At 49.8% G+C, this 11478-nt stretch overlaps 1 protein-coding gene across 1 annotated transcript in view; it reads left to right on the top strand.

Annotated features, from left to right (window-relative positions):
• Positions 1-10996, top strand: part of ASCC1 (activating signal cointegrator 1 complex subunit 1) — a 36150-nt gene extending 25154 nt beyond the window's left edge. The window contains exon 9 of the mRNA XM_009709606.1: positions 10880-10996. Coding sequence (XP_009707908.1) covers positions 10880-10996 — 117 coding nt within the window. The remainder of the gene's footprint in view (positions 1-10879) is intronic.
• Positions 10997-11478: the final 482 nt, after the last annotated feature.

The following is an 11478-nucleotide window of genomic DNA, read 5'->3' on the forward strand; positions in this document are numbered from 1 at the left end:
TTTCAGAGGTGCTCAGCACCTCTCTGACTAATTTTAGCAGGAACTGTGAGTGCTGGAAGAGGGAGGATTTTCTGAGAGGGTTATAAAGTTTCTGAATCCTCTTGCCCCTTCCAGACAGGGCTGCCTGCACCGGCGCAGTCCCCTCCAGCCCAGCAGCTCAACCGTTTTGGAGGTGCTGTGGGTACCTCTGCCTTTGGAGGTCAGGCTGTGGCTGCCTCTGCTTCCCACCCAGTGGGCATCCCGCCTCCTTGTTTCCCCGAGATGGCTGTTCTGCCACCAGCCGAGCCGAGACACCATCACCTCTTTGAAATCTTAAGAGGACAATTTTTCTCGCTGGAACTGGCAGGGGTTGAATTACAGCGGCGCCTTAATAGAAGACAGAGACCCAGCACATTAAGTGCAAAAAAAAAACAACCACCCAACACATTGATTAGCAAAAGTAGGCAGTTCATCCCCAAGGTGCCATGACCCTTCTGCCGGATAATTTCCCAGGTCTGTTCAAATGAATTTACTGGCTCTGTAGCTGGGCTCCTCCTCTTGGTGGTTTGGTGAGCGTAGCGAGTAGGTCACATTGATGGGAGCTCCTTGTCCTAATATTCCCGGATGCATCTCAAGCCTCCTGGCGTCTCTGCAGCAAAGCCGAAGCCCAGCTCTTAAAAACTGTTGCTGCATTTGCTATAATAGGCAGAGCTAGGAGCCACGGGGATGAGGCTTCTTTGGAGAAATGTAGTGCTCGATTATTAATTTCCTTAAACAAGTTGTACTGTGAATCCCTCATGTTTGAGGCATAGCAGGGTCTGGGAAGCTGGCGGAGCCTTTAAAGTGCTGGAGGTTTTTTTTTATTCTTTGCTGAAAGATGTGCAAAAATCCAGTAACCTCCAAATGTCCCACTTGTATTTGTTTCTTAGTTTGCAGAATGCCTTTCACCATAGCAACTAGGGTTTGATTTCCTCAAGCGCATGAATTTTCATGGATTTGTGGTGAGGGGGGGTAACGGACCCAAAACCTTGAGCTGAAGCAAAGGTTTTGCAGCGTGGCAGTGGCAGGAGCACCGCTAGATTTGGCTTGTGAAGGAGGGGAACCCTGGAGGGAGAGGATCTCAGCTGAACAAAGGCCTGCAGCTGGCCCTGAATAGTTTTATTTGCAAAAAAATGAGACCTGACAGATTAATTTAGACTGTTGCTGAATGTCACCCTCCCCACTGCTGCATCACCCTCTGGCATCTGAGGTGGCTTTGCTCCAGTTTTGTGAAGAGCTGAGGGTTTCACATGGCAGCAGTCAGAGGAGAAGGATCGGCTGCTTCCATGGTCGCAGAGCTCAGCTGGAAGCCTCGTAGCCTTCCCACCCGTGGAGGTCGGAAGGGTGCGATGAACCGTGTTCCTCTTAGGTCTGCGGATGAAACCCAGCTGGGGAGAGGCAGGAAAGTGGCACATGGTGGTAGGAGGGAACAGAGCTCCAAAATGGTCAGAGAAATCGGGCAGAAACAAATGGGCTGCTGCAAACAAGGACAGGTCCAGGAGGGAGCGGTGGCATCGGTGTGGGACGGAGAACTGCCTCAATACCAGCCCCGTGGACAGGGGTTTGGGTTATGGGGGACTGCTCCGGAGCGCAAGCCAGCTGAGTAGGTCTGTGGAAATAAAAGAGAGAGGCGAATGTCTGTAAAGTAAATCTCTGACTACACTTAGCACTCAGCCTCTCACTGAAATAGTTGTCCAGTTTTGGGCAATGTGGATGGGTGCAAAGAGCCCAGAAGGCAAAGTAAGATAATCGGAGGGCTAGAAAATGTCTGCGAGATGAGACTGAAAGACTTAGAGTTGTTTTGAGGCTAACAAAGGGAGGGAGGAGGACAGCACATAGGAAAAACTCTTTAAGCATGTGAAAGCTTTTGCTAGTAGTGGGTACTCTGTCCTCCGTGCTCTGGTGGTAGGGCAATAAATAACGGGCTTAAATTACAGCAAGAGATTCGGTGTTAGGAAAAATCTTTGTAATGGGAAGGATAATGAAGCACTGCTCTAGAGGAGCTGGGGAAATGGGGGTCCCGGTTGTTTTGAGGGAGCGGAGATGTTAGTCCAGGATCTGCCGCCAATGATCTTCTCCCACCTTGGGGAAGGAGAGGATGGTGGAGCTGATGATCTCTTTTGATCCTTTCTTCAGCTTGTCCCTGTATGATTACTATGTGGAATATATGCAAAACACCCATGAGATGGCATTTGTGAACGTACCAAAAGCTTCTTGGCATTTACGTGGCATTTACTTTGGCTCAGTAAAATAAAAATACAAAAAAGAAACCTCCCATCTTGTATACCTAGAATCTCTCTCCCTGAACTCCATACATGCTTCTTGCTCTTACATTGGTGGTACTTTTCCAGGTAGAGATGGTTATGTTGTTATTGCTTTCCAAGGGACAGCACCGGTGATTTAACTGGAAGGGCTTTTCCTGTGCCATAGAAGAGATACCCCTGACTTGCATCCCGTGTTGGGCTTGCGCTAACCCGAGGTGCTCGCTTGTTTGTAATTTCAGGTCTTGGTGGTTTGTGGCAAAGCTTGCGGATATAAATGACTCCAGAAGTAGCAAGCTAATGGAAATGATAAAGTAGTGCTTTGCTCGTGATACAGATCAGCTGCGCTCCCAAAAGATAGGCCGCTGGGACTTTTCTGACCGGTTTTTCTCCCTCCTGAAGTTTGTACTCTTTATTCTTCCTGAGGGAGATGAGGTGAGAAAGGGCCTCTGCTGCCACCTTTTAAAACCTATCAGAGGTTGAAAGAAGACGAGAGGGGAAGGGCTGTTCCTCACGTTAGCTGGGTGGAAGGACTCGATGCTATATTGGTGATGGAGGGGCACTCCAGAGCCAGCTGCACACTTGCAGAACAAAACAAACGATCCGCATACGCCCACGGAGCTTTGTGGCCGATGCTTGGAGGCCTTGGCGCAGGCAGCGTGCTTGTGATGACGGCCTGGATGACAACCGCCTTCTCTCTTTCCCCTTCCTGGCCCTTTCTTCCAACCTTGCCTTGCGACTCTGCATGACATCTTAGTCCTGTAACACCTGTACAGTAATGGAAGGAGTTGGATGCCCAGCCAGCGGTCCTTTAAAAAAGCCGTGAAAAGGAAGCAGTTGCTAATTTGGAGAGGAGGTGGGGAACGCTGGGAAGAGCCGCCTCTCTGGATGAGTGCCTGCCTACCTACTTTTCCTACGCTTCTTGTGCATTATTGCTGGCCAGCTTCCAAGCACAATTAAACCTCTGACAGATAATCATTGGTGGAGTGGTGTCCAGAGTGAATAATACAGGAATCAGATATTTCTTTTTTGGCACCAAACTGTTTCAGGAAACATATTTTGACAGTTGAAAATAGAAAAAAAAAAAAAATCTATTAATTGAACAAACTCCCCAGATCTTGACATGTTGCCCAGTTGTGTCTCATCTTCTGGGAGCCACCAAGGGATTTGATTTGGGGTTTGTCTGTCGTAGTTTTGAGGTAGTTTAGGTCACAAATGGAAAGGGTTTTGGTCCATTTCTGAGGATGAGGAAGAAGGAGCTCTGCCAGCACGTACCGCAGCCTGGGAACTGGGGCAGCTTCTGCCGCTTCGTGCTGTGGAGGTAACAGCCTTCTGTAGACCATTAGGATGGTCAACAGGGAGGTGTTGGTAGCATAAATCCGCAAAGCCAAAAACGGGGCACAGGCGGGCTGGTCCTCGAGGTCCCTCTTTTACCAACAGCTTTCCATTGCTGAACAGTGTTCACGAGTCAGCCTGCCGAGGAGCGACAGAGGTGCTGCTCAGACCTGAGAGGTCCTGACGGGTCTGTGTGGGAGGTCGCAGGAGTGAGGCGCGTTAAGAGGGTAGGTGGGATCCCAAAAGCAGGATTGGAGGCTGCGGTTCGTGCAGCAAAGGCGGTTAATCAGAACAGCTCCAATGGATAGAGTTTGCTGGAGTTCAGTGGACTTTCTTAGAGTCCGTCAGTGTTTCTGAGTGTTGCTTTCTCATTTTTCAATCTTTTTTTTTTCTTTAATTTTTATTCCATCCGTGTTTTTTGCCATCAGTAACTTGCTTTATCGATCCTTTTTGCTTAATGCTGGTATCAGCTCTGTAACACAGCAGTTTGCCGAAGAGTCGGCTCCTTCCCTGCTGTAGCTGGCATGGGTACCGCAGTTGTGCTTTAGCCAGACGATTTGGAAGAGCGATTGTTCTCTGCTCTTCTGCAGTGTTTTCTGTCCCAAGCTGTGCACGTGTTGTACAAGCGTTCATTCAAATGTATCATCCCTTATGAGATGGAGAAATAGCCTGATGTTTCTTTGGGCAAGTCGCAGCCCATGGTCTGATCCTGTCTTGGTCCTTTGCCTCTCTTGTAATGTAAGATAGCGCAAGAAGGGTTTGGGGTGTTGGGGTCATGCTCTGCTGGGAGTACTGCCCGGAATATCCAGGGGAGGGTGCAGAGAGTCTGAAAACAAACAGGTTTCATTGCTCCGTGTTGAGGCACCTCTTCAGAAACGCCGCTTCATTTTTCTCCGTGCTTGTCAGCGGGTTGCCTGGGATTTTGTTTGTTTCTTCCCTTCCCCGAAGGGGATAACTGCACCGTAGCGTGCTGATTTCCCACGGAAAGCAAGCCCGTGTCCCTCCCAGCTTTCCCAGTTCATTCCTTCATTCACCGCTGCTCCCAACCAGGACACGCCGGGCGAGCTGGTGACTGTTGCCACTGCGTGCAGAGCAGATGAAGCTGTAAAGCCTGCAGCTCCTCTGAAGCTTGAGTTTAATCTCCTGGTTTGAGCTCTCTCCATGCGGCTGTCTGCTGCTGGACCCTGATTCCCAGTGCAATCTTGCACGGCCAGAGTGCTGGGCTGCCTGTCAAAAGCGATCCTCCTGCACATGTTCTCCCATGGAGGCACAGACAAGTGGCACTCAACCTGTTCGCATTCCTTCCTGGAAGGGATCTTTTGGTGGATAAACACCTTCAACCCGGGGCAAAACAGAGGAGAAGGGATCGCTGGCGTCCCGTCCTCAGCGTTGACCGCGCAGCAGGAAGAGCTCATCCGCACTTGTAGGTTCCCGGAGCTGCGAGCCTCTTCCTTCCCGCATCTCAGAAGTTGCTAATTTCTTTACTCATTCCAGCTACAGAAAACGGGACCCCCCTTCAGCTCCCTGCCAAGGGCAGCCGAGTTTCTTAGGCTGATTGGTCACAGGCTAATGACATTACATGCCTCTGCTCGCCCGCAGCGCTGATTCACCGGGGACAGTTTTGTACTGTTAATCTATAATACCCCTACCCTAAGGCACTGCCTTCTGTGGCTGGAGTTCACAACAAAGCAAGCTCCCCGCAGACTAGGGGGGTATGCGTGTGTGCGTATGCATTTTATCCTGTGATAATGCTGCTCTTTGGTGGTAGTTTTTAATTGCGAGGCATCGCAGTGAATCGTTGTTCCCTCGGCATTTCTGAGCACCGAGGCTCTCGGCAGAGCTGCTTGGACTTTTTATTAATTCAGGATGGCTCCTTTTTGGCTGACTACTGTAGATGACATACGGCTTTCAAAACTGATCAATAATCCTGATGGTAGCAGCAAAATCCAGGCCAGGCAGCCTGAGTGCAAGCCAGAGATTACGTGAAGGAAGTTTTAAATACCTCTTATTCCCTTCCCTTGTCTGGACTTATTTTGTCCTCCTGCTGCCCAGTGCCTCTCCAGGCGAATCCATTAATATTTCTCATGCTTGTTGAGCCCGTGACAGGTGATTTAAAAGCACCGGTTTGTGTTGGCATCTCCGCTCTTCATAACCGGAGCTGAAACGTGTCGCTGCTGTCCTTACGTGGATTAGCGCTGTGATTTATTACTGTTGTTTCCAGGTTTGAACACAAAGGTGCTGTCTCATTCTGGGAGCGTTGTCTGTGGGAAGCAAGCCCCCAAGGATGGCTTTTTGACAAATACCCGCGCTCGGGCACGCAACATCATTTAGACACACGTTTTAACTGCTTCATCGAGGAATCGTCCTCCTTTGCATTTGTTTCGGTAAAACCTACTTTACAGGCTTAGGCAAAAGGGGGAAAAAAATGTGGAAAAGAGGCATCCTGGTTTTAATCTGTTGCTCTGCCTTTGGTAAGGAAGTTGTTGTGGTTTGGGGGCTGAAGTTTGTACTAGCATTTCTGGCTCAGGTTTGCAAGGAGCGAGCGGTTTGATGTGTGATTCTTTCTTTCCCAAAACAAGTCTTCAGCCTCTGTCTTCCGTCAGAAAACGATTGTCGCACCCTAAGGGAGCCCTGCTATGTAATTTGTGGGTAATAGAGGGGAACGGACCTCGGAGGAAGAAGGTTTTCCGACATCTGAACGGAATTATCTTAAATGAGAGAAATTGGGGTGTTAGAAATGACAGACGTGCTGCTGACTTTTCATGGCTCAGAACAGATGACTTAAGGGGAGAAATGGAGAAAAGCTTACTTTCTGGGAGCTACCTCAGGGCTGCCTGCCTTTCGTTGTTACCTGCACGGTTGTGTCCTTGGACCCGGCCCCCCTGAAGGGAGAGGGAGAAGGAGGAGCACTTGCACATGTGGGCCTACGATGGTTTGCAGGCCGACATGTGAAATAAGGGTTATCCATGGTCCAGAATGCTCCCTATCTCCGAGTCTCGTGGCTTTTTGGGAAGGTGATGCTGCTGCAGTCCCTGCCATCCCCTGCAGGTCCTGGGATGCTGCTCCCGGGAGGTTGCTATGCCGCTCTCTAGGCACCTGCTTCCTCCCCATGGGAGATGCCGTGTCCTTCCAGGCATCCTCGCTGAGCGGTTTCGGAGCCTTTGGCTGTGATTTGCAAGGCAGGGCACATCTCTGGCATGTTTGCTCAGAGGTACTGGGTCTGAGGTTAGAAGTTAACAATGCTCTTTCCTTATTCCGTTCTAATTTAATTTGGGAAGGCAGCAGGGAGACAGAGGGCACTTCGTCTGATAAGTGCTATTCCCTTGATGGGAGTTAGTAGCTTGCATGGCGTGTGTGGTGTTGACTTCGTAAGCTGACCTTTACCTCCATCAGGTTCATTTTCATTTATAATATCTAAAAAAAAAAAAATCCCAGCCCCCAACTTCTTATTTATTCTTTAGGCAACGTAAATCCTTCAGCGTGTTTGGATTTATAGAATTACTGCGCTTTTGCTGAGCCTCATGTCGCACTCCAATCAAATGACATGGCTTTCGGTAACCGTGCGGGTGATTGCGTTTTTCCTCCCCCCGCCTCCCTCCTATCTGCTCCTGATCCATGCCTCCTCGTGCTCCCTGCAGCATTTTTGGGGAAAGGTGGGCCCTTGGCACCCGGGGGAAGGGACAGGAGGGGGACTAGGCAAGTCTTAGGGTTATCAGCATTTGCACCTGAAGCGTAACAACCTCCAGGTATCTTTTTTCCTGGCCCAGAATAAAAAATGCTAAAATGCTTGTATAGGAGGCATTTCATCAGCTGTGCTACAGGCCTCCTCTGAAACCGGAGCATTTCCGTGGTGGCTGGGGAGAAGAGGGAGATATAAATATCTTTCTCGCCTCTGCTTGGCTTTTCCCCAAGATAAATAGAAGTGAAAGTCAAAAGCAGAGGCTTGGCCTTCTGAAATCTCTTCCTGAGCCCCCGGGGACCTGAGCGCAGGATGCTTTCATGACGGGAAGCCAGCTCCCAGTGTTTCAGCGGTCTGGGAGGATGATGTTTGAGGGGTCTCCCTTCCCACTGCCCGAGGCAGATCTTGGCCCTACGGTGGCTCGGCTGTGATCCCCACGCCTGGCGTCCGGTGGCTTCTGTCGTGGGAGCCTCAGGGAGCAAAGAAGCATCAGTGAGAAGCCGGCTTGAAAGGAGAGCTGAAAAAAATGTCTGTGGTTGTCCTCTAAATCTTGTAGCATGTTTACTCTCAGAAAGTACAGCTACATTACCAAAAATCAATAGTTCTAGCAGCGTTCTCCCTGGGAAACACACACACGCTCGGACACACGAGAGGTGGTAGGTATTAAAAAAGCCAAGGGAATACAAAGTGCTTTGGTACAAGGGTTTTGCTTCACTTTTAGCAGTGTACAAATGGAGGTCCCTTGACCTGGGCAGTGTCTTCTGGGAGTTTCTGATTGTCTTTCTGGTCCGATGTGCCTGGGGCTGTGCGAGGCAAGAGGGGCTGGGGCAAGGGTTTGCCTCGTTGACTAATTTTTGCTTTGACGTACGTGTGTTTCGTAAGAAAAACAGGTTGTGGTGTGCAGAGATAATAGAAACAAGTATTGGAAAGACTCTTCCTTTGGCTGTTTTATGTAAAGGTTTGACTTCCAGGGCTGCTGATGGGACCGGCATATCCCAGTGTTTCGTTTGTTTCCTTCGTGTTTGCAAAGACTTCATTCTACAGATACAAATGCATCTCATCCCCCTGCTCTTTTAAAAAAAATCCTTTTCAAATCCTAGTACCTGCTTGCTTACAAACTCACCTACTACTCTCTCCGTTAGGAATGGAGAGAAACAATTTCCCTTTTTCCTGGGTGGAGAGTGCTCTGTGAGGGAAAGGAGTATCGATACAAACGACCATTTTGACAGAGACGGGTGTTAAGGTTTGGGGTGAGTGGACAGGCTGGCAGCAAGCACTGTAGCAAGCTCAGGAGAGCTGGAAATCATCCTTCCTTCTCAGATCCGCCAAAACAAAAAGAGAAAGGAGACCAAGCCCTTTTTACTACCATCTCTTATTAATGAGGCATTTTATCCTAAGTCCTCTAACATGAACTACGCAGGCTTTTGGGAACGTAATTAATCTTTAATTGTATAAATCTTTAATTGTATAAAATTGAGTTTGTGTGGCTGTAATCGTTTCTCTCCTCTCTTTTTCCTTCTCTCCCTGTTTGAGACGCTCCCTTAGCACAACTTCTTTTCAACAGGGTGCCCGCTTTAAGGCAGCGGCCGCAGAGCCACGCGTACGGTGTCCCTTGAAGCCAGGCTGCTGCGGCAGGGCCTTTTGCTGGGACGGGGATCTGCGTGACCCCTGTGGTGAGGTGTCTGGCTCCTGCTGAGTACCCACTCGGAAGAACTGGCAGCAAGTTGCAGCTTAATATGAGTCTGAGTGATTAACGGCGAATTATTTCGGGCCCTGTGCAAAGTAAGTCCTTGTGCCGGGGTCTTAAGGGACAAGCGTCACCCTAAAGGCAGGACGAGCTGCCCACCGCCTCTCCTAGGCAGGCAAGCTGTGACTAAATAGTCTGGTGCACAAAAGCCCAGTTCTTGGCGGTGTTTGTGCTAACCCAGATGCTTTTTGCAGAAGCAGCTTGGGGGTCGACTGCCCGTGCTGCCACACCGGCAGGGCCGGGGGGGAGGGGGTGGTCCCTGGCAGGGGGGCTGCTGGCAGCGAGGACTCTGCAGCACGTTTGACTGCAGCTGCAGCCATTTCAAACTGAAGCAGGGGCTTAGCAATTGCTGAGAGCTGGCTCGGCACGCATAAATACCCCTTCTCTTCCGAGATGCTGTTCTGACTGTCGTTGTGTCGATGAGGAATTGCTGGCCTCAGCCAAATCCTGAGTGGGGAGTTGTCCGGATGAGCTGGCAGTCTGGAGCAGGGGTTGGATTCGTTGTGGTGCCTGGCATCTGGCCTGTGGCCTGCGTACCTCGGTTGTGCTCCCTGGCCGAAGGCCTCCTTGCTGTGCCCTGAAAATGGACAGGGAATGGCATTCCCTAAGGCACTTTTCCTTTGTGGAGGAGTGACAGTGCAACCAGAAATTGTCCTGAAAGAAACCTGGCTGGTCTGCTTTCGAAAAAGAGGTATTTGCAAAGTAGAATGGGAGAACCAACAAAAGAGCAGTGGTGCCCAAATCAGTGCCAGGCAGAGCCAAATGCCTTTTTGGAGGAGGTGAAGTGCAGCCTTTCAGATGCTAACGAGGTATTTGGGGTTTTGATCATTCACTATATGGAGGAATTGATGCACCATTGGCTCTAGGAGGCCGCGTTGTAATTAATGCATGGGCTTTCACTGGCCGTTAGTGTGTTCGTGCCTTCTGTAACGGCTGGGAGGGGGGGGGTGTGCGACTGTCTTGAGCCGATGCCTGCAGGGACAGATAGAAAATTCAATAGGAGACAGATGGAATGGACATTTTGGAGATCTCCGGGGTGGGGAGATGTCACTGCTTAGGCCCTCAGTGACTCACAGCACTCCCCATTAAGCGGAGTTTTGAAATTAGAATCTCCAGCGAAAGCTTTTCCTAAGGCACAACTGATGTTCCCAGATAGAGCAATTTGCTGCGTCTTAATGGAACGGGAGGAGCACTTTACACTTGGACACGATGCCTTTTCAGCAATATTGCTGAACTTCCCTGTTAGAAATTCTGATGTCATTATTTTGGTCTGCTTCATAGATTGGATTAATCAGCAGAGACACGCCCTCCGGGTCCCAGAGTTGGCTTGCTTTCATTAATTTGCGCTCAAGTCTTTGCCGAACAAAGAAGGATTTGTTGAACAAAGCGGGGTCAGTGCTGGGATGAAGAGCCTTGCGCCTCTAGCCTGCTAGTTTGAATTAGGACTGAGCCGTAACTGTTAAGTCTTACGTCCTGTGGCCTGGATTGGTAAAAAACATCCTGGCCTCAATCCTTGCTCCTGCGGCCTCAAGAGCCACCCCAGGGTGGTGGCCTTCGGAGGGGGGTCAGTAGCCTCCCCAAGCTCCCTTAATGAGAGCAAGGTAGGGAAGGTTTGAGCAACTGCTGCTGTAGATAAAAAGAGGTGTTCATTTCATACCTGGTTTGCTTTAAAGGCGTAAGTGCAGTCTCTAGGGGGAAAAATAACTTACAGAATAGTTTCATTAAAGGCAAAACAAGTCTATGAGTAGAGGCTTTTTGCGAGGACGGCTTTTGCCGTGGACCAGCTGCAGGCTGCATTTCCGTAGGTGCCCCTCAAATGTTTTTTCTCCTTTCTTTCAGCTCTTCGAGAACTTCTACTTCGGAGAGGTGCAGCTGGACTCGGTGCGTCTTTCCCAGAGGTTCTCCTCGGATGCCTCTGGATACTATGCAACGTCTGGGCAGCTGACCTTCTCCTAAAGCGGGTCCACTCTGCGCACAGAGGCAACACCGTTCATCGGCCAAAAGTTTTTTACAGCACACGGATTTTGGATGGGAACCTGGGAATTCCAAGCGGGGATGCCTCGTAACTCCTCGAAAGCGCATTGCAGCTGGGAACGATGACATTTCCCTGCAGTTTTTCCTACACAAAATACCTGCCCTCCCTTCGGGAGGAACCGGAGTCCTGCCACCTCCTTTCCCCGTTGGTAACCGAAATGTCGCAAAGTTGCCTGTTTAGTGTCTGTTGCCTGTTTGTTTTCCAAGAAAACAACTAGAAAAACTGGTGCAGGTGGCTTTTGGGGCATCGCCCATGTTTAAGCGTGGCTTTATTTCGGAAGAAAGAAGTTTGTTCTTAAAATAAGTGTTTAAAATCCGAGAGAGCTCCCTGGAGCATGATTTAACGATATTGAGGTCAGGCATTGCTTGGATCTCCAGCAGTGTGCCTGTGTGATGTAGACCTC

Source organism: Cariama cristata, unplaced genomic scaffold (genome assembly GCF_000690535.1).
Source record: "Cariama cristata isolate BGI_N322 unplaced genomic scaffold, ASM69053v1 scaffold25751, whole genome shotgun sequence".
Lineage (NCBI taxonomy): Eukaryota > Metazoa > Chordata > Aves > Cariamiformes > Cariamidae > Cariama > Cariama cristata.